The sequence below is a fragment of the Aptenodytes patagonicus genome, chromosome Z (assembly GCF_965638725.1).
Source record: "Aptenodytes patagonicus chromosome Z, bAptPat1.pri.cur, whole genome shotgun sequence".
In the NCBI taxonomy this organism is placed as follows: domain Eukaryota; kingdom Metazoa; phylum Chordata; class Aves; order Sphenisciformes; family Spheniscidae; genus Aptenodytes; species Aptenodytes patagonicus.
The window spans coordinates 54,372,647-54,396,290 of NC_134982.1; the positions used below are offsets into that span (position 1 = coordinate 54,372,647).

General features: G+C 43.5%; 1 protein-coding gene across 1 annotated transcript in view; it reads left to right on the plus strand.

The window, feature by feature from the left end:
* MARCHF3 (membrane associated ring-CH-type finger 3) overlaps positions 1-23,092 on the plus strand; it is a 76,009-nt gene extending 52,917 nt beyond the window's left edge. The window contains exons 3-6 of the mRNA XM_076362269.1: positions 137-353; positions 2,514-2,721; positions 17,423-17,632; positions 22,675-23,092. Coding sequence (XP_076218384.1) covers positions 160-353; positions 2,514-2,721; positions 17,423-17,632; positions 22,675-22,833 — 771 coding nt within the window. The 5' untranslated portion in view covers positions 137-159 and the 3' untranslated portion in view covers positions 22,834-23,092. The remainder of the gene's footprint in view (positions 1-136; positions 354-2,513; positions 2,722-17,422; positions 17,633-22,674) is intronic.
* The last annotated feature ends 552 nt before the right edge of the window (positions 23,093-23,644 follow it).

Sequence of the window (23,644 nt, forward strand, 5' to 3'; positions counted from 1 at the left end):
GGTTTCGGAGGGCTGGGGCGGGGAAGGGGGGGATGTTTTTTCTCCCGCCTGGTATTGATCAGTGCGGCGGAGTTGCAGACAGGGAGGGATGTGCCCCTTCCCCCCGCCCCACCGCCCTGTCCTCCCTCCTCCCTAGATGGGGACCCGCCGCCCACCGCCATGAGGACGAGCCGCTGCAGTCACCTGCCGGGAGTCCCACCGGAGCGCCCGCGCCCTCTGGCACCCGAAGGCAAGACCCTGCCCGGTGGCAGTGGCGGCGGCCTAGCCGGCAGCTGCCCGCAGTATGTCATGCAGGTGTCAGCCAAAGATGGGCAGCTGCTCTCCTCCGTCGTGCGGACACTCGCCACGCAGAGGTACGTGGGGGGTGGCGGGCCGGGCCGGGCCCCTTCCCTGCGTGGGCTCGTGTGCACCCTCCCCAGCTGCCACCCGCAAGTCCCGCGGGCGCTTGAAGGGAAGATGTGGTGATGTGCTTCATGAAGGCTTACCATGGTGCAGGTGTAATTAAACCCTTGTCCTAACTTTATAATGATTATGCTACGTATGTAATTAAGCCCTCACCATTATACTCAGTGAAGAAGGGGGAAGCAAGCTGTCTAGGGATGCTGCTGCTTAAGTGCGCCAGCTGCAATAATTTGCCCTGATACGTAGCAGGAGGCTTTGGCGGGCGCTGGCTGGCACGGGATGCTGTCTTTAGCCTGTGTCCTGCTGCCAGCACTTCTGTGGCACGTTTCCTTCACACTTCACAAGCCAGCACGCTGAGCGGCCAGGCAAGCTATTTCTAGCAGAGGTGCATACACAAGTGTTGCTGCTTCAGCCATCGTCCAAGTGACTGAGAGCGGCTCTTTCTGCTGTTGGTTTAGAATGGCAGATTAGTGATGAAATACACATTTAAACTATACCCTTCAGAGCAGTACCCTGCTTTGGGTTGGCTTTATTTTAATTAGAAGCAAGAAAGAGGATGCTTAAGGGTTTGGCTATATCCAGGCTTGATGCTTAGGTCAAAATTAAGTTCCACTTCATTGGTGTGAAGCTGGAAAGACGGCGCAGGTCTTGAAGTAGCCATGGATTTTCACGAAACAGCAAACATAATCCAATCCACTGCACTCGTGTGAAGAGTGAAATTATTAACTGCTGCTGCATGTGCAATGTGACAGCCTGAAAGGGCCTTTTCCCCTTGTAGCAACTTTTTTAAACCCTGTGCATTTTGCACTGCTCAGATGTGTATGCAGAGCATCAAGCACAACTTCATACTGTTCTACCTCGCAGATTGAAAGGAGCAGGCTGGCTTCTTTACACTTTCCTGCTGTTACACTTGAGGGAGGTCTACCTGGGGCAGCCTGCAAAGAGCCAGAAGAGGGACAGAGGGAACAGCTGTGTGCCACCATACGCTATCCGATAGCAAGGTTTTGTCAGCGACAGTGACAAAACCTGCTTTTCTGAGGAGATTGCCTGAGGTGGCGTATGTGGTAGGGAGAGTTTTTGGTCCCAAGACCTCAGCCAAGAGATCGACCTTCTCAGCCTTGGCAGACAGGGAAGCTGAGTTGAAGCTGCAGGGAAGTGGATCCATAGTTCAGCAGCACTGGTGCTTGCAGCCTGATCCTGCTTTCCTCCTGCTGCGCTAAGCCCGAGCACCCCGGGAAGCCATGCGGCTGCTTTCCTCTTTCCTGAAAGATTCCTCTGTAAAACAGAGAATCTCAGTAGTTAAAATCAGAGTCTTTAGGCTTTCACTGGCAGGAGGAGCACCCATGCCCCTTTGCACATTAGCACCCCGCCACCAGGAAGGTGGGTGCTTTGGTGGAGGCAATGCAGGAGAAATAGCCACAGGCAGCAATGCGGGACGGATGTGTTCGGCACAGTCCTCCTTGTCAGTGCTGTTAATAGTACTCCTTGAGCTGCTCGTGGGGTGTTGTCCCAAAGAGAGGGAAACCCTCCCCAGGGACAGAAGCTTCCTGCCTGCACAGGCCTGCCTGAAGTTGGGGCCCTGCCTTCACACCGCTCCAGGGCAAGGTGCTTTTGTTTCAGGTCCAGTAGTCCTTTGCTGTTGATTACTGAAAACAGCTTACTCTATAGTCAGGGGATCATCACTAGCATAAGAGATGCTACCCTGTAGGTCAGGAGTGATTGCACAGATCATCACTAGCATAAGAGGTGCCCAGCTGAGGCAGGTTTAAAACTTCCCTGATGCATTTAGAGATTTCTTGAAGTGTCTGCTCCGCTGCGCTGTGAAGAGGTGGGAAATACAAAGGTATAGAAACACTTAGTCATCTGTCTCTCATCTGCCACTCTGATGTGTTTTTCACTCTCCACTTTTTTCCCCCCACAGAAGAGAGATTTTAAACAAGAATACCAAAGTGCCTGCAGCCGTTAGCCCAGCAGCTTGGTGTACTAACTACAGAGCAAAGTACGCAAGCTGCAAATGTTTCCTACATTGTTAATTTGTGATATACAGAGAGAAAGAGAGAGGCTAGATCACAGCCCTGTATACTAACCAGCAATTTTCTCTCCTCCTCCAGCAGCCCCTTCAATGACCGGCCAATGTGCAGGATCTGCCATGAGGGCAGCAGTCAGGAAGACCTGCTTTCCCCCTGTGAATGTACGGGGACCCTGGGGACTATTCACCGCAGCTGCCTGGAGCACTGGCTGTCGTCTTCAAACACCAGCTACTGTGAACTCTGCCACTTCAGGTTTGCAGTGGAGCGCAAACCCAGGCCATTGATGGAGGTCAGTACATGGGGCACGTCCCCAAAAGCTTGGCTTTAATGAGCAAATCATGTTTGTTTTTATATAGCCTTTGCAGCTCCACTGAAGCCAAAGCAAGCTGTGAGTTTTGGGCTTGGCAAGATGAGGGCAGGGGCTCAGGGAAAGGGCAGGAATAACAAAACCCTTATTCTAACCAAATCAAAACAAGCGAGAAGAATGGGATCAATGGATTTGCTTCCCTGTAAATGTGAGTGAAGATCTGGGGGACAGTGTGCAGCGAATTCCTAGTATACCAGCGAGCTTGGTAGAGGATGGAAGAGAGGTAAGTAACAGTTTCTGTGGAATGCGAGACAAGCATCAGTATGCAGCATATTAAACATGTCAGGAATATTTTTCTTCTTGCTTTTGAGAGAGAGGTAACAAACCGAGGAGCCTTAGAAACCTAGTTTCCATGTCCAGCCCACAAGAAGGAATTGTTCTTGCTCAGTGTCTGGTATGTTTAGCCGTTTGTGAGTGACCTTTTGGCCTCCTCTTGCCTGTGTACCAGACTCAACAGTGAATTGGACAATTGTTTCTCCCTTATCAATTAAAATTCAGTTTTGCCAACTATCTATGCTTTAGTGGCTGCATGAAGTTTGCCAGTTTGGGGTTTTTTTGTCCTCAGGAAAAGAAAAAAGAAAAAGAAAAAAAGCCAAGATCACTATCTTTACACTGTTAATGATCTTTCTTCTCCCCTATTTTAATTTGAAAAAAAATTGTAAAAATTATGGTTTGTGTTGGAATTAAAAGTGAATTACAAATAGTAACATTTTACAAAAGTAATGAGAAGCATCTTATTGTACCAGTTGGTGACACAGGTGCTTAGATGCTAAGCTTGGGTTCAGGACAACATGTCCTTCTTGTGCATCTTCATTATTCCTGTAAACTGTAGCAGAACTGGTTGAAGGAGGTATGGTATTAAAAATAAGGGGGAGGAGGGGCATCTTGTTTTGCTCTTACTCGCAGGTGAGAGGATACAGGATAAAATTGACTCCTGGGAAGTGGGTCAGGGGCCTGTGCAGAGAGGAGGTGAGCAGTTCTCATTGAAGACTACCAAAATTGCTTTACGCTGGATTAAGTTAGGCATGCACATTTTGTGTCTCGGCCTAAGGATATCTTCATTCTTCCTTAGGATCAGCAAAAAAGAGATACACGACACGGTATTTGGCACAAGACCTGTAGTCTTGTCAACCTTAACCAGAGCAAGCCTAGGCCAGCCGTGTTCGATTGCCTCTGGCTTGTTGTTTGGTGCTTCTAGCAGGACTCCAGCCTCTCCCAGGAAGCTGGTCCCAGTTTGAGAAATGCTGCTGTTAAGTGTTCTCAGGCTGTCAGCGACTGAGCAGCAAAATCTTTATGACTGACAAACTTCACATCCAGTGAAGGTGATAACATCTTCTTACAGCCAGCTGCTCTGAGCCTGCACCGAGCAGTTTTTGGTTGCAATTTTGGCATGAGGATGATGCCACTCTGAATTTGCCTCCTGAAAAGAAAGAGAAGTGATGCTGAGGCAGTGCAAAGTAAACAATTTGAGTTGAAAGTCCGGCTTCTTCAAGCTGTTCCCTTGCAACAGCTGCTCATGAGGCTTGCTTTGCACAAATGGGACGTGACATTGTTCAGAGCTAATGATGACTGAAGAAGTTGAAAGCGAAGCTAACCCTGCCCAGGCTGGGGGAGCTGGGTTGCTTGATCATTCCCTAATGAAGTTTTTTTTGGCAAAAGCAGTAATAAATAACAGCAACAACAACAATAATAATAACAATAATAATGATAAAGCTGACTTTTGTTTCTCAGCTGAGGACAAATGAGAACCAGGTGCAAGAACATTTCTGAAACATAGTACACATTGTTAATTGAGTCTCTTTACTACCAAATCTTTTCTTGTTCTTCAGCTACCATACCCACAGTATTTTAGTGCAGTAATCAACAGCTACGTGCAGTTGCAGAAAAGGTCATAAAAAAGTGCAACTGACTTTTTTGAAGTCCTTTGTGATCTTATACAAGGAGTATGTTTTCAGTTTAGAAGGGAATTGAAGCTGTACTTTTAAAATTGAGAGCAGCAGAGACAAAGAGTAACTAAGATGAGTTGTATGCAAGGGGACAAATTAAGCAGAAAGATATCAGTCAAACTTCTTGATTTCTGTTAGTATAATTTGTTTGTCCCTAAAGTTTGTACTTACTTAATACACACTTTGAAATCCAAAGACCTCCCCCTGCAAATAATTACAGCAAATCTGAAAGTTCCCAAAGCATGACTAAAGCAGATGCAAGTTGCCGGATTCCCCCATCCTCTGTGTCCTAAAAACACTGTCCTGTCTGTCGCCACGTATTACCTAGAGTATGAGGGCATGGAGGGAGGTGTATCAGGGTATAGCAGGACCATCTTTCGCAAAAACCTGCTGTAATGTTTGGGCGAGTGACAAGCCAGAGTGGCCACCTGCTTTTAACTCCATCATGTGTGTGTTTTTGTGTGTGTGTGTGTGTTTGGGGTGGGGAGTCAAGGTTCTCTTCATTTAGTAAGATAATTAGTTCTCCAAAGATTCCGCTGAACTAGATAATGTAAATGGTAAATGGTCCTTCCAGTGGAGGTGAATGATGAGTTTACCCATGCATTTTAGGAGGTCAAGAGGGACTGTTGTTCTCATAAAGTCATTTGTAGAGCATAGTCTATAGAAGTTTATCTAGTAACTCCTCAGCAGGCCCTATGTCATGCAGAGAATATATCCCATCCATTGGTCAGTGACAGGTAGTATAAAAATGCTTGAAGCAATCAATCTTCATATTCATCTTTTCTCCTAGAGATTTTCCATCAGGAAAAAAAAAATGGTATTTCTGACTATTCAGAGACATACTATTCACTTTCTTAAAGGGGCCAAAAAAAAGAAGAGAACACGGTACTATGTTTTCTCCTCATCCCTTCACTGGGTTGATCACTGCTTCTTAGCAGCTTAGCTGTGAGTGTGAAGGAAATCTCAACGGAAACAAATTGAGATACTCCATGTACTTTATCTAGAAATGGCATAACTGACTTCATTCCTGCTGTTAGCACCCAGGAGAGGCTGCAGCAGTAGTGGGCTTGAAATGAAGTGAGCAGTGAGTGGCATGGCTGGTCGTTCAGCCATATTCCTTCCTCCTCTGTGTACGTTATTATGGAAGCAGCAGAGGATTTCTTGCTGCATTTCATGATTTGATCAGAACAGGATAGTGAACGCATAGCATTTCTCTGCCCCTCCCCCCCCCCATGTTGCTAGTTTGCCATTAGTTCATTATGAAATGAAAGCAAGTGCTCCATAAAAATTTGTTACAAGATGGCTTTTTGCCTTCTTTTAAGCAGTTGCCCATGTTCACACTAAGGATGTGGGCCCATGCACCCCAACGGGAGATTTTTAGCTCAGATACAAGGGACATATCTACAACTATATCCTGCCTCCTGCGTACATCATGCATGGGATGCAAAAATGCAGGGGGCTGACCTTTGCTTTGTCTTAAGTTATGCACAGCAGACTGTTTTTCCTGGATTTCTTTTGCAAGGAAAAGCAAAGGAAGCATTCACTTTGACCTCCGTTTCCTCTTTTATCCTTTGTATCTTTTCTTCATCATAAGCTTCGCTCTGGTCAACTGAGTTTCAAACTATGTACTTCTCAAGAGAGACATTCCTTTATCTATGCCACAGGACATGTTTTTGTTGTCTAGGGGAGAAACATCTCCCAAGAAATGTACAATCTGATGCCCAAAACCCAACCAGAGAGGCAGGAAATGGTAGTACAGTCTGTCAGGCAGATCCATCCTCTCAACATTGCATTGTGAAGCTTCAGATGTTCTTGGTTTACTTATTTTTTTAACTCAGATTATTTTCCCCATAAGAATTGTTTCTGAACCATGAATCAGGCATTATGGTGGGGATCAACCCCTCCTTCAGCATTCAAGGAAAGTGATTTGTTCATTGCCATCCACCATTTCTGTCTTTTGCCTCCTGCTACATTGGGTGGAGGAGCTCTGTGACTTGTCCTTCATCAAGTCAAAGAAGCACACACCAGGGAATGCACACATTTCACCTCCACAGGTGTGTGTCAAAGGTTGGTCAGCCAAAAGGAGTGGTCTCCTTTACAGTTCCTTGTCTCCATACTGTTGGCCTACATATGTCAAATGTGCTCCAGTGTTGGTAAGAATTGCTTTCTGTTGAGCCTTCACAGATTTTGTTAAATGGGTGGCTAATGCACTGCAGGTAAGTGCAGAGCTCCCTCCTGCCCTACCCAACTTTCAGCACTTACACTGCCTTACTTATGGACTGAGCTAGCTGGGAACTGTCGCACTCCCTCCAGATGACCCTGCTTCTGGTGGGACTTCTGCTCAGAGGCTGGGCTGATGCTCCTCAGCTCTCCATTGGGACCTGGGACTTCCTTATTTCTCAGTAACTCGTGAACTTGTTCACAACAGCTGCACTGGAGAGAACGTGATATATTGTTGTAAAGGAGCAAGAGACGGATTGTGATAGGAAAAGAGGTTTTTTCATACTGAAGATCCTTCCATTCATCTCCCTTCTGGAGGGCACCTGGCAAGCTCTGGCACAGAAAATTGAAACCACCAACATCAATCAGACATAATCTACTGGAGCATAAGCTTTCTGTAGCATCTTTGGAGCTGCCATTTGGAGTCACATTTTTGCTAGACAACATGTTGCTATTGAAGCATTTGGCAGGCATGAGCAGAGCAAGCATAGCCATTTTGCTTGATTTCAGAGCTCCTTCTTTAGATAAGGGAGACATCCACAGCCCTCCAGCCAGTTAAAAGGAGCTATTTGCCAGTAATCCAAAAGACGTTGTCCATTTACACATTACCAGTACATGCACATTCCCCTCAGTCCCCGGGCTCATGATACTGCAAAATTCAATTCAAGAAGTACAGGCAAGGTCTGAACACACCTACTGTGTGCTAGATGGAGAGCACCCCTGTACAGTCTGCTGGAAATTAGAGGTCTGCAGGACATGTGCTTGGTCACATGGATATCTCATTATGAATGTGCCTAGGGATGATGCACCTCAAAGAAAAAAGCAGCTGCTGCTGAGTAGCCCTACTTTTCCCTCCCACGTCTTGGTCACCCCAATGCCAGTGAGAGCCTGGCTACATTTGACACAGAGGACCCAGGCTGAAGCAGCAGAAACTCTAGACACGGGAGGAAAGAAAAGTCTATAATATGGTGGTTGATATGCATAGACCTGATATTCCTTGTGACAAACCTGCAAGGATCTCAAAACAAACACAGTGAAATCAAACTGCAGTAGTTTTAGTTACTGACTTCTATAGACCTTCCACTTTTATATAAGCTGCTTTTTTAATGCAGCCAATCCACAGAAAGAAATCCACTCTAGGAATGTGTGACATTATTCATGTAGATGTTTTTGCTATGTTTCAGCATAAAGATTAGGCAAGCTTTATATGAGTATTATATATCATCTTCATTTCGATTTCCATATTGCTTCTATGTTGCTTCCACTTGGCTTAGTACAGAAACAGACACAAAACATGGCAGTACAAATGTATTTATGTGCAATAAAGTATTGTTAGAAAACAACCAGCTACAACATAAATATGGTATAAGAACATTATGTGACCATATAAGTCAGGCTTGTATTGCTTGTAAGTTATTTACATGTTTTAAACTAACCAGGATGTGGTGTCTATTGGTTCATTTTTTGCAAGCAAACAAACAAAGAGAAAGCACTTAATTAACAATATAAAACTCATAAGCAAAAGAGCATGAGTAGGAGAAAAAATAAAGTCAAGATAATCATCACAATATTGGGCAGAAATTAACTTCAGTTTTTCCCAATCTATTGCTGGCTGTAGAGCTCATGCTAGAAAAGAAAAATAAATTTAAAAAAAACCCCTAAAACCTACATCTATGCATGGTGTAGTTAAGATGAGCTTACATTATAATTTAAAACTTCCAGAAGCCTTATACTGAAATATGAATTTACTTTTTGTGCAAGACTTTGAGTCATGCTGGTTTTATCTGTTGGGATTCTTTTTACTTATTTTTCCTCTCCACTGCTCAGTGAAGCAAGTCACTAGCATTAAATTACTGTAATGAAGAGACACCAGATTTGCTGCACGTAGTTTGTAGAGGGATCACTCTTAAAGCCAGAAGGAAAATGGTGACTCAGCGTAGTCACCAACAAGGAAAACTTCCATGAATCCTGAAAATTCCTCCAAACTTTCATGAACTTTTCATGAAGTTTGGAGGAACTGCGGCTGTCAATACAGCACACTAGGGCTGGGAGCAGATGACTTAAGTATGTACGTCCTCCCTCCCTTCTTGACCCAAAAAGGACAAAATAAGAAGGGCAAGCTGATGGAGGTGCTTTTGTACTTAGTTGTCTTCAGCTGTGAAAATGACCCCCCTGAGACACAAGTCACACACGGAGAATTTGAAGCAGCCATGTAGATTTCCAGTAGAAGTATGTCTGAGTTAAAGAAAGTATTACAAAAATAAATAATAAACCCCCCAATACATATAGTTTTAAAAACATAACCTCTTCAAGATGCACTTTTTACACCTAGAATACCATACTCTATTCATTTCTAATGGGGAAAAATCCAGAGACCAAAACAAGCTGTTCTCTGTCCTTTAAAGAGAAATTAAATAGTTGTTATAAAACAACTCTTTACAGAAGAGTTTTGCTACAGTGCTTGACTTTTCCCAGGCACAAATCTTTCTCATAGTACTGACAGCAGGAATGCAAACAAGAGCAACCCACCCCCTGCAAAAAAAAAAAGAAGAAAAGCAAAGATTACTTGTCAGTGAACAGACTGTGCCTTCAAACCATCACATCTGTAACTGCTCTTTTCTAAATTTAAAGGACTAGCTATCAAGGGTAAAAAGTGTTGAGGAAAGTTCCCAGGAGAAAGTAACTGAACAATCAGAGAGGAAATAGCTGCTTTGGAAAAGGCCAAATGCTATTCTTCAAGGACTAGCAAGATGAGGGAAGATGCTGTGGGTTTTCAAAGGTACAGCTATTTTTGTGTTAGATAATGGTATTGGTGACTTTTCTTTGGACATCATGATTCTGTAATAGGTTTCTAAACTGCCTGGTTATCATCTCTGTCCTGCTGGTAGCATTTCCTACCACCAATAGGAGCCAGTCAAAGTTTGCTTTTTCTAGGGAAAAAAAAGTGCTAAGATGAAAAGTTGTATTGCATCTGTCTTTTTGGAGAGCTACCAGGCATTTATTATCTATCATGTCTTTAGTTTCCATATATTTGAGCTTGTAGATCAGGACATTTGCAGTGTGTTGAAATATGTGTTGCCAATAGCAAATCTGCTTTTGATTTAAAATGCAAAATGCGATTTTTATTGATTGATTTTCTTGAATGCATACATTTGTCTGCCTAATTGGGAATACGTTCATCCAAAATAGAACGGGAGCTTTGAAAAACATAAAATAAAATAAATTTTTCCTTGATAAAAGGAAATACTACTTCTCCCAGAGTTCTACATAATCTTTTTTCTTGACACATCTTGCAATCTTTTACCTGATACAAGCATCACCTGAAATGTAAACTAAAAGTGGATAGTAGGAAAACAGAATACCAGTAAGCCAGACTAATGTTGAAGAATACAATATTGTTTAATTGGACCTGCAAGAAATTTCATAGATTTTTATAGTGCAACTTAGCAAGCTCTGTAGTTTGTTTTCACTATCAGAGAATTACTAATCCTGTTTTCAGACATTAAAGTTGTATAATCCAGAAACTGAACACCACATCTAATGCAGCCACTGCATTATTGCTACTTGGTGGAGCATTGTATATCAAACTCCTGTTCTTCAGCTGGCAAACTACCCAAGGTCTAGACTGCAAATTCAGTTACGGTGTGATAGCAACAGCCTGCAGTACTCTCCTTACGCTTAGCTACTACCTAGGGTTGGTTCCTATCTGCACTGTAGTTTATTCTTTTTACAAAACAAAAAAAATTAAAGGTGTATCATACACCACCCTTACAATGAATAGCGTATTCTTTCCACTTACAAAAACATGCAAATGAAATCCATTTGCTATTTCAAAAAGTAGCTTTGGCTCATTCAGACATCCACAATTAAAATATTCCCTGGAACTTGAGTTAAAATAAGGATTAAACTTAAATAAGAGCAGACTCAGTTACAAAGAGGCCGCAACATTAGCATAATAAAGTTACAGAGGTCAAATCATTTGGTTTCTAGCTGTCAAATAGACAGGCCTGTCTCTGGGACCAAAGGAACATCTCTGTGAGCTGTCACCATGGCCTTTCTAAAAGTACCCACTGAAGACGGTAATACTGTGCCAGTAACTGAATGTTTGATCTAAGCAGGAAACCCAAAAACTGAAATATAAATATTTTTTCAACTGAAAAGTAATTGTCAAATGTTTGTTTTCCTTGGCAAAACTTTAACCTAGAAAAGTTTTGAGTCACCCAAAATGTTTCATTGCACTGAAAACAAACATACGTACCATTCTGGTCTGGGAGACTATTTTGAGTTACATGTAGTTAAGCTTAGTTTCAAAACATTTCACTGAAAAAGGTTAAAACAAATTTTTCAAGTAAGAAAGTATTTGAGTAAAATTCAGATGTGATTTTTTTTTTTTTTGGCCAATAAATAGTCTTCCTGGTCTTTAAAAATGTCCTTCATTCAAGAGAAACATTCTAAAAAAATAGGCAATATCAGTCTTTCGTTGCTTAAAGCCCAAGGCAAAATGCTCCCATTGGTCACTGCTGGCATGAAACCAGAAATGACAATAATTGCTAGCAGTTTGGCTTGTGTACAGACGGCTTTCATCAAGATTCACTGCAGAGGTATGGGCGTGAAAAGAACAAAATGAACTGATATGTTTGATGTGTAATAAGTTATTTTTATTTCAAAGGGAAGCACATTTAGGGAAGACAATTCCGTCCTGTTCTTCTCCCCCCAGCTTCATATGGATAACTATTTAAATACCTTTAACTAAAAAGCAGTGTGATGGATTTTTTTTCATACTCTGTGGAATCTTCCTTGCTGCTGGTATAACTCCAGCAACATTTACGTAAAATCAATTTTCCAGGGAAAATGTAGTGAACTAAAAAGGGCTTCCCAGTAGAAACAGGTTGTAGCCTTAGGTTCTGATCTGGAAAACACTATGCGCATACTTTACTTTGCCTTTGTGACTCATCTAATTGAAGTTAGACCTATGGAGGTGAGTGCTTCCAGGATTTGGCCTTTCACAATGGTGAAGCAGCTCAAACTTGTGGAGGAGTTTTACAGCAGTTTTCTGCGGGCAGCTCATTTTGTTTACGTTAGATAAATTCACAGTCTGAGCCTCTCCAGGGTATTCTGGTCCTCGGTTGCTGCTTGTTCTGATTACTTCCTTCTCCAAATGTAAGGCTTCACCTTGCTGGCACGTCGCGCGGATGCCCCAGCCTGTGTCCCCTTTCAGGGGGGCAGTTCTTCAGCCTCCAGTTGCGTTTGCTTAGGCAGGATGAAGTAAACCAGTTAGAAGGAAACTGAGCCCATTCGCTCATCTCAGGAGTCTGAAGTTTCAGATCATTTGACAATGTCAAATAAACATCTCTGTACATTTGCACTGAAAGGGGATTTTGGACAGTTTCATAGGTCTGGTTTCGTGTGCAGTTTTAAGTATCAGGTAAAATTTTGGAAGCCAGTAGTGGGCTCATAGACCAAAAGTCTCCCAGGGACTGTTGCAAATCCACATTAAGTTGCTGAGCACTAGAGTTTGCATTCAGTTGAAGGAAGCGTGGAGACCCTCTGATGAAGGTCAAGAGTTCAGTTTAATCTTTCTAGGGCAGGTAATAATTTAAATTCAACTCTGCTTTGTGAAGTAACTGCAACAAATCCTTATATGTGTATTACACATGTCAGTGTGAGGTGAAGGAGCCTTGGGTGTGTTAACAGTGTTTTCTCATGTCAAATGCAGTATATCAAAAATCCCTTTCAGAATGTAAGCAAGCTCCTTCATAAAACTATGTCAGCTTTGAGAGTTTTAGCCTACACCGCTCTTCTCAGGAGGCTGTTCCAGAGCTGGATCCTCTGAAGGCTGGGAATTTTTTTCTGATTCTTACCCTAAATTTATTTATGGCCAACTATTACCCATTTGTTCTTAAGCCAACACTGTCCATTAGCTTAAGTAGCACTTCTCCTTCACCCATGTCCCCCTTCAGTTTTCCCTTCTTTTGGCCATCCCCAAGATGCATTTAGAATGTGACTTTGCTGGGATAAATGAGTCAAACTTTTAAAGTCTCCTTTTGTGGCGTGGGCTTTCCATTTTCTTGATGCCCTTTCTGTTTTCCAGTTGAAGTGATCCTGTCTGAGCACAGGAGGAGATCACCAGTGTGTCTCAGCGGAGCTTTTGCCACTGCCTGCAGGCTTGGGCACACATTTGCTGGGCAAAGAGACCCGTGGCCGAAGATGTTGCCCTGCCCAGACCGATTGCTGCGGCTGCCCTTTGGGGAGCGCCCGTTCCCCGGCAGACAGACAGTCTGGGTCATTTCAGCAACACCTGCCCTGTTTAGCTGAGCTTGGCTGAGCGAAGAGCCCCCGTGCTGGAGCAGTGCGTGCAGTCCACGCGACCGCGGCAGCAGCACCCGCTGCCGAAGAGATGGCATGGACAGCTGGGGGAGCAGAGAGATATCATGCAGGCACAGCCTTTAGCTCAGGGTTTGGGGGTGTTTTGCTTCTGAGCAGACCCCATTTGGTATTTGTCACTGTGAGGGACGAGGTGGGACCCCAAGTTTCTTCGAGGGGCTGGATTCTCATCAGGTGTATATTAGTCTCCAGGCACAGGATTTCTTGCTTGTGTCAGTCATGAGCCAATATTGGGTTGTGCATCAGGCACTGTGCTTACCTGTTCTTGAATTTGTGCTTGCTGCCATTGCTAAAGTCAGTTTGTGTCTTGTTACTCTGTCTCTCTACCTGTGTATCAGGAACAGGAATCACTGTTTGCTTTAAGATAGCACTTGATAAAATAGTGCTTTGCCAGGCAGGCCAGCATTTTGCTTCAAACATGACCCTTTTTATGACCTCTTTTTTTTTTTTTCCCAAAATGGAAATTATTACTGTGAGAGTCTCAATTTATTGCAGAAATAATTGAGCACATTGACACATTTTAATAGGACAGCTTTCAGAGTATCATAGTGCAGATCTGACAGTTGCATCTGCCCTTACATCTCATTCTTTGCCAGCAGGGTACTCCCTACTGTACTGCCACACTAACTAATCAGCTCAGCACTTTGTTGGGATCCTTGTGTGGATTTCAGTTTCACAGTTTCAGCTGGCTTGGCTTTTTAGCTGTAAAGTAACTTGACAATGCACATTTCCAAAACAAAAGACTGAAACCTAGAATCTGAACAGAATCAGATTTAGAAACACGTGTGCACTACTTCAGGAGAAAAATACGTGCTGTGACTGAGATCCATACAGCCATTGAAATTAGTTATTTGTTGCTTTTGACTTCCACTTCAGAACTAGTGCTGGGAATTTCTCCAGCTTTTAAGGTTAGAATGTAGAATGGTGGGGTGTTAATTTAGTATTTAGTTTTATGTAGTATTTAATGCTACTCTTGTATGTCCTAGCCTCATCTAATATCTGAATTGCTTGGGTTTGATTCTTTGTTCATATGGGTCAGACAAGACATAAGGAGTGTGGGGAGCCATCAGCCTGTGAAGCAGTCTCACACCATTTTTGTCTGCTCAAACTTTCCATCAAGTTAGATGGCACACCGTAAAATGCTGTCTTAATTCAAGTGCATTGTACTGTGTCTCGTGAAAGTTGTAGGGCAGAGATGACAACACATGCCTTAATCTGTGTGCTTCCTCGCATGTATGTGTTCTTGCTGTTCTTCCTTCTTGCTCAGATCAATAGACAGTATTTCTTGCCCTAGCTGAGCTGCATGAATGCCGAAGGGATCACAACAGATTGCACAGATTTGAGGATGCAGCCTCCACTAAATGGGCTCTGAAATGTTGCAATGCGTTCTTCACTGCCCAGTTACAGGGGGGACAGTCACCACATAGCGCGGAGAAAAGGAGATACTGGCTTTTTAAGGTCTGTCCTGGGAAAGTGGTGAACACCTCCAATTCCCATTGAGATCAAGGAGACGTGCAGGTGCTCAGCAATTCTCTTGTGGGTCACCTTTTAAACAAATACTTTTCACAAAAAACTGAAACCTAGTCAGGTTTCTTTACAAGCAGTCACCTTTAAAAGCAGAATCTCCACTACCAGGCACTTTCAGTTCCTCTCATTTTCCTGGCGGTTTCACATTATAGGGATTCGTGGAAATTGAACAAGGTGAAGGTTGCAGTCAGTCCTGTCTAGAAGCAACCAGATATAACCTGGAACTGTTATGCATGCACCCCTGGGAGTGTTTTTAAGTAAATGGAATGAAAGCTCCAGGGAGAGTGCTGTGAGCCTTTCACACATGACTTTTTAGCGTTCTCTATAAAGTTACTATAAAATAAAAAGCTGTTCAAATGTAAGCTTATGTCTCCTTATTTTGTACAAGCTCTACTGAAGCAAGCTCTGCTTGCAGCCTCTTCCTGTTCTGTCCCCCATACTGATGGGGTGGGGGGCGGGCAAGCGGCTGTATAGGTGCTTAGCTGCTGGTTGGGGTGAACTCATCACACCTGGTATTCTGGTATTTTAAATAATCTTGAGCTTAAGACACTGCTTGAAAAGGGAAAAAACAATATTGAGCCTCCCTCTTTAACTAGCGTCTTCCCTTACAACATCTTGCTTATAGTAGTACATAGCAGTTATGAAACACTTCCCACCTCCTTAGGATTTTAAAAGGATTCAAGCAAGTTAAAAGCCTACATCCTGCAAAAAAAAAAGTTTATGAACATATTTTTGTGTTCTCCTAAATTTCTGATTTGTACATAAAAATGGATCTTAGGCTGCTGAGTTAAACCTCACAAAAATCCTGTGAAGTAGATAATTTATTATTTCCATCTGAGAGATGGTGAGGCTGAGGCAAACTTGTCTACTGATTTGTGCCTTTCTGCTAGTGCCAGATTAGCAGCTGTCTGTTCCTGGTTGCACTCAATTTCTTGACTGTTGTTTTACCCCATATGAAGATGGAGAGGTAAATGCTGTATTTGTTTTTGTGGTGGGAAAAGACAAAGCAGGGTCTGAAAATAACAGAGGGGTAGGATACCTAGATGAGAAATATTCATTAATTTGCACAACGCTCTTAGCCTTGCCCTCTCTTGTCAAAACTCGAGTCCTGCTGTTCCTCTGGGTCATTGCTGTAGCACTGTAATAGGGAAGAAGAAAAAAAGCTGAGGTGCCTGGGAATAAAAGGCATTAACTGGTGAAGGGATGAAATTGCCTCCCCAACCTTAGTTTCTGGAGCTAATAGAGACAGGACTTCTACTGCCATGTATAATACGCTGGGAGGAATGAGAGGGCCAGACGGTTTAAGGATGCATGAGCCTTTTCCACGTCTGCTGGCACAGAGCTGCAGTGGCTTTGGTTTCTTGTTGTGCTGATGACAGATAATGCAATAGCTGCCTGGAGGAGCAGGACTTCCCTTGCCTTCAGTACGGCCTCTGCACTTGGAGCCAGGGGCCTCGGAGGGACGTGCCAGATGGGGAATGGATAGCCTTCCCTGCACCCAGCTGCAGCTGCACAGGCAGCTGGGGTTATGACAGCTCACTCCACTTCTACTGCCCGTTCCCAGCTTTGACTCCTCTGCTTAGATCGTGGACTCTCCAGGGCAGACACAGTCCTGTGCAGTACATGGTGTGTTTACTCTTGGTGGCTAGGGTAATGTGTACAGCTCCCAGGCTGGTTGGGGTTCCCAGGTGCCACAGTAAGAAATATTTGCTATCCTTGGTTGTACCATGCATATGGTTATATGCTTCAAAAAAAAAAAAAAAAAAAAAAAAAAATGCTGCAGAGCATAGGATTTTGACCAAATCCTATGGCTTACGTTGGCAAAAATTGCAGGGCTTGGTAGTCTTCCTATTCAAATACTGACTTGAGTGATGCTTTTTTTTTAATAAAAGGTCTCAGTGTACTGTTGTAGGCTGAACTTCTTTCACGTCTGCTATCTAAAATCCTGTCTATAGAAACATGGGCGTGTGGGCTTGATATAGCTGTTCAATCAACCTTCGCTTCAGCGGTTGACTTTCAGGCACTCTGTTTTGCAAGATTAATAACCTCTTAATAAAAGTAACCTTGTGTGCATTCAACTCTGCTTGCATGCAGATATCTGAAAGCAAGTTGAAAATGGCTTTGCCAATATTACAAGCAGAATGGAAAAAAAAAATTCTTGAAAGAGCATACAAAATATGAGCAAATATTTTCTGCACTCTTGATTTGTCAGGAGAGTGTGTGATTCTTTCCACATTAAGAAGGGAGTTTCTCAAACAGTTCAGCAACCAAATGCCAGGGGCTGCACTATACAAAACACTTCCCCTTCTCAAGGCAGCTTTTACTACAGCTGAATAAACGATGCAGTAGGTCTGCATGGCTAGAGCTGCGCATCAGCAGACAGCGAGGGGGAGAAGTTCAGGTGGGAGCTCTCTAGGGACAGCCAAAGCCATGTCCTGCATGTGGTCCATGTTCCCTCCTCGAAGGGGCAGGTCTGCATTTTGCAAGCGTGCGGGTAAAACGTCCTCCCTGTGCTGACACTTGCTTTGTCTGCATTTTGCCTTCAGTGGCTGAGGAACCCAGGCCCCCAGCACGAGAAACGGACTCTCTTTGGAGACATGGTGTGCTTCTTGTTTATTACTCCACTGGCGACCATCTCTGGCTGGTTGTGTCTACGAGGAGCAGTGGACCATCTGCACTTTAGTAGTAGGCTAGAAGCTGTTGGCCTCATTGCACTCACTGTCGCACTCTTCACTATTTACCTCTTTTGGACCCTAGTAAGTATTGGTTTTCTGTTCAACTCACAGGAATAAGGGAATGAACAAATCAGAAAATTAATTACACAGAGTGCTGTAGAGCGGGTGGACCATTGTACAAAGCATTGCTTATGTTTACCTTCTGTACTGATAAATTTAAGTTAGATATGCAAAAAAACTCTTGGTTCTACACTATTCAAGTTCTCTGGAAAACCAGAAAGACAGTTTGCTTTTGGTGTCAGTAATTCCCAAATCCCAAGCACCAGAGGGGACAGCAAGAGGGAGACAAGGAAGTAACATGGAGGAGTTCAAGACAGATGCTACAAGAGGCAGTTTCATCAAAGGTAACGTGCAAAAGGTGAAGGCACAGTGCACAACAAACCTTTAGGTGAACAACCTGGCTGCCATAGAGGATTCAGATTTTACTCTAATCCAACATCTGGCCAATTTTACAATTCAAAACCCTCGGATGTGGGTGCATCCCATGCTTACCCCATTCCTCGTGCTCGTGGTGCTGTGGGAAGTCCACAGCAGAATACACCTTACACCCAGGTCTGTAGATGTAGAAATGTAGCTGCCTTTGCAGTGCAAATTAAATTGCTGCCTTATTCCTATCCTGCACCCAGGTGGGCTGTCACTTGCATGCTGATCCGTCCTAAAAGCCACTTGTTTTGTACCAAGTTGTTAAACTGAGATCCGTTCGTGGCCCCAGCGCACCAACAAACAGTTGGCCCAGCAGAAATGAAGGGAACCCAGAGGACAGCTGCCAAAATAAGTGTTTATCAAGCCGTGGTCTAGCAGTTCACTGAAAACCCCAGGTTACTGTTGAGTTGGACATTTCACACCTCTAGCTCTGGTGGGGGAAGGAGAACAGAAGAGCGGATGCAGACAGGGAGCATTCACACTAACAGGGTAATGCTTGTGCGATGGTGTAAGGCTGTGCTGCTGTGAGAGGAAAAGCTCATCTGAGCCTGTGCTACCCTGAGTGGGGGCAAGACCACCCTGCCTGTGGTGCTGGCACAGCCACTAATCCTGCAGGGCCAGCACCCAGCTCTCCCCCTCAGTGGGTATGGCCACACGCTGTATGGCTGACCCCTTCCAGCAGTTTTTGATCAGTGTAAGCTGCTGAGGAGGTGGCACTTTAAGAACTGCATTAGTAGAGCTAGCCCACAGCAGGAAACCCCTATGCTGAACCCAGACTAAGCTTGGAAAAGGGGTGATATGGGGTGAAACACAAAAACCCCACACTACCTAACAACTAGCTCCAAGAAAGCTATGAAAGGTAACATCTCATTTACTTCATTCATAACGGTGAAACCCTGTCTCATCCATAGAGGATTGCAGGCTAATTTTAGCAGCGCACAACAGTAGGGAAAGCTCAGAGTTTTGCCTCAGCCTCCTGCAGTTTCTCTTTTTGCTGTTTCTGCTTCCATCTTCTGTGAAGCAGCAGCACTGCCCTTTGACAGGATGGCCATTTACTCCAGCAGTGAGGTGGCACTTGTATTTCCTGCAGTACTGTGTGTAGACATGTCTGTCAGGTATTCCAGCAAAGGTTGTTCAAATTTCCTTTGTGCATGACTATCTTAGAAACCCAAATGCTGTCCTATTTACCTAATATACATAATTCACAAGCACCAAAATGGCTGGAAGTTGGAAAGGGTAGTCTGGCTACGTAGCTGGATTTAGTTACCCATGACACATGGACATATCTGACCTTGCTCATTAAGACTTCTGCAACATGTCAATTGTAGTCCCTATCACTGTCTATTGCATCTGCATTGTAAGTGGCAAAAATCCCTTCTATTGACTTTATAACTTTTACCCCTTCAAAAGCATACAGAGAAATGTGTTATTGGCACTTGGAGAATATGGTGATAGCAAGCCTGATGTAAATGCATACCTTGGTTGATTTAATTGAAATACAGTATCTTTAATGTCCACTGAGTTGTGGGAGATGTAATTCCACTCTAATCTATTATTCAGACCAGCAGGAGATGGATGGGCTAATGAAGCACTGTGTTCATCAGTGAAGGGCAAGGCAGGGAACCTTTCAGGGCACAGTAGCCTTCCTGTTCAGCAGGGGGTTAATTCAGTGGGCAGAGCAGAGAGACATGGTGGGAAGGACTCTCAGGCTCTCTTCACAGTACAGAAGGTGCCCTCATTGCCCTCACAGCATTAGTACTGGATGGAAGAGTTTTGAGGAGGTTTAAGTATATCTGCAGATTAAGTCAACAGGCTTGAGTGACAGTGTTTTCACACACTTTCTTAGAGGGCATATTTGCAAAGTCAAAGTAGAGATTTAAAGCAACTACTTTAAAAATGGCACTGAGCACCCTACACATGGAAGACATGCCCACTCTCTGCTCAGTGGCCTGAGACCCATCAGTCATGGAGGAAAGCCCCAGCCTGCATTTGCCTTGGGGAGGCTCCACGCTCCCCTTGTCATGCAGCAAGGAATGGACCCACATGCAGAAGTGCTAACCGCATCAAGTGCTTCAGCGGCACCTGCCCTTCAATTTTCAGAGGTGGGAGAATCCTGTACTGCTTGCGTAGTTATGGCCATGCAGGGAATGTATTGAGTGCTGTGGCATAAATTACACACAACGTGATATAATGCTCCCTTAGGCCCTGGGAAAATTAAGAAAACTAGAACTTCATTTTACTTCCAATAAATCAGCTTATTTTCTCTGGAGGCAAAAGCTGGCATATAGATTTACACACCACAGTTATCCCAGTGAGCAGAGAACAGGAGAAATGCTATTTTTAGCATCCAAGAAGCTATTTTATCCCTTCCCCTAAAACAGCCAAGTTCTTCATAAAATGCTGTTGCTTTTCCTCTGCATTTAATCACTGTAACTGATGTACACACACACAAAAAAGCCTGCTACTCCCAGGAAGAAAGCTTCAGACACAAAACAGAGACTGCTATTTAAACTAATAATTCAGGGCCACACTCTGCGCTCTCTTGCACGCAGGTAGTCTTGACTCCTGTAAGATCAAGTAGCAGGTTGGAGTACAACAGGACTTGGCCCTATAGCTTCCAGTATAACATAACTGCTGGTTTAAAACAAAGGCTAGCCCAAATTAATTCAGAGTAAGTGAGAAAGATAGACAACCCCCTTGCTATCCTATTGAAGAGGCGAACAAAGGAGTTTAGTGTGCCAAGGACCAATATAAATCTGGCCTTTGTTCAGCATCTCAAGAGTTTTGCATCCAGCGTAATGGCTTAGGGTGAGTAACCGTGGCTCTGCTGGAATTCAGTAGCTGACATCACTTGGAAACTGCCTCCAGGCAAGAACCCCTTGTAAACAAGCTGTCAAACTTAACTAGGATATCCTGTGAAAATACCTTAAGCAAACAAGCAGTTAGAGCCTGGCTTAACAGTGCAGCCTTTCCTCAAAGAACCTCATGTGATGCTACTTGAAAACTCAACCTAAACTCTAGCTCACTCCTCTGAAGCAGTCACTGCATTTTGCATGGAACTCATCTTTGCAGGTGGTTGGTTTTTTTTCCCCCCTCCTCCCTCTACCACGTGATTTCTGCTGATACTGCAGTGCCTTTTACAAAGAGATTTCTCATGTTCTTTTATATACGATGTTCCACAGAAATGAAGATGCAGACTGCTTTACCTTCAGGGGGAGCAGAGGAGATTGAAAGGTGGGGAATCAATTCATCTGTTGGAAGAGCTGTCTTTGGGCAACTGCTTAGTGAACAAAAACTCTATAGGTTTCCCTCATTAACAGCAGACAGCTGTATAAAGATCTAATAAAAAAACCCCAAAACCAGTCTTTTTGTCCCTAGTAGGATTTTACAGAAAGGTAAATAATCTATTTAGTTAAAAGCACCCTTTTTGCAATAAGGAAAGGGTTTTGAAGGATACGTTCATAGGCATGTATATTACTTAATATCCCTCCATACCTCACTGGCAGCCAGCCTGTCATTGCTGTGGGGGTAGGAAAGCAAGCAGCACGCCCCTTTTGACAGCAGAATGCACAGCCACTTCTCTGCAGAGTCAGCAGCATCTTCCGCCCACCTGCGCAAGCCAAGCGTGTTAGCTCCAGCCTTTTTGGCACCCTCTGCATAGCATTGACCTACGGAAGTGGCACAGGTGCATAAAAATCCGTGACAAATGACTGGCTGCACATGAAGACAGAACAGCTAACAAGACAAGGTTCCTCCTGTGCTCACTGCGTGGGTCCCTCCTGCCCACAGCTCAAGAACACAATAATGGTCATGTGGCACATTTCACCCAAAAGGTCCCAAGCCAGTTTACAGTTTGTTTGTTTGTTTGTTTTAAAAAAAACCTGCACACGTACATCTTCTTACACAGACATAACTCTCACTACACTTGGCTGTCACTAAAATAAGCAGTAAACTATTCTAAAAAACCACAGGGCTAAGCTATCTTGTATATCCATAGCAGTCATTTCTCTTCCACTATTAGCAGAACCACACTAAGGTTGAAATTGGTTAGCTGATAACAATAAAAAAAAAAAAAAATCAAAGACAATCTAAATTGAGATACACATGTTGGCAGATGGCTCACACTCACCTTGTTGCATCTGTGGTCTTGAGTTTGATGCATTCAGCAATAAAGCATTACAAGGTAGAACACCCAACCCTGTCAGCGTTTGCACACAGCTTTGCTACCTGCAAGCCTTCACCACCCAGCCAACTACATTACTTGTCAGTTTAACAACTTGTAGCATGATAGGACCCCAAACTCGTTTTCATTATAAGTGGCTGCCAATAATTCCAGTTCTTGGGAAAGACAGAGGCAGGATGTCTGCTTTTTCATGTTATAAAAGAAGGAATGAGAGGTAGGCAGCAGCAGAAAGTAGGGCACAGGCTGCTTTTCTTCTCTGCTGTGGCAGCTTGGGAAACAAGGCATCTACATGGTAGGTCTCATCTTTGTCCACCGCTTTTCGCTCATTTTTATCCTGCCCAGTTAGGCTGCTTCTCAGCTTTTTGTTCCACTTGAAGGCGTTTCCCCCCAAACCCCAATTGATTCCTTGGAGGACCGCAGTGACTCTAAACATGGCGCATCTCTCTTCTCTCCCCAGGTATCCTTTAGGTATCACTGTAGATTATACAACGAATGGCGTCGGACCAATCAGCGGGTGATACTCCTAATCCCAAAGTCTGCCAACGTCCTCTCCAACCAGCAGTCCCTGCTGGGCCTGCAGTCCCTCAAAAGGAACTCAAAGGAGACAGTCGTTTGATTTGGGTAGTTCTGCACAGGGGCCATGCACTAAAAATACCTTCCTCAAACTCACTGGGGTCGGACACCGTCCAGAACCCAGGAGTGTGCTATTCTGATTTACAAACTCTTTGCAGAGAAATGAATCACTGTTTGAATTCGAGTCATGGATGCTGCAATCATATGATATTTGCTAAGCTGCCAAACTTGTTTATTTAGCAGATAATGTATGGAATTCTACAAACTCATTTTAATACTTGCATCATCAAATGATGCAAACTTTTTTTATTGTTTAAGATGTTAAACTACAATAATTAACAATGCAAAAGAGGTTTAAAAAGTGCTTTGTTTTTATATAGTTTCCTGTTCCTACAGTATTATTTCTTTAGGTAGCTGCACAGTAACCAGTCCTGTTTTTTCTTTCCTAAAGCACAGCAATGGCATTCCCCCAGTTGATTTAATTTGAAGGTCCTTCATACCAATATTTTAGATTATTAAAATGTGTGTAATGAGTTCTACAAATTGGCATATTATTTAAATGCTATAACGTGATTAAAAAATTATCTTCTCTGTTTCCTATTTGGCAGGGAAGTTCCAATAGGAAAATTACTCAGTAATAGATTTAGCATGTGCAAAAGAAAGAAATGACACAAATTGCAATAATCTTCCTACTCAAAAAGTATTCTAGTATGTAGCACTTAGAAAAAAAGATAAATTGTACTTTTTCCACTCAGAAGCAACAAATTGGGCACCACATTCTGCACTCAAGCGCACATTCTGCTGGTTTGAATTCAACTTAGCCAATTTACTCTGCATTTACACCAAGCTGAATT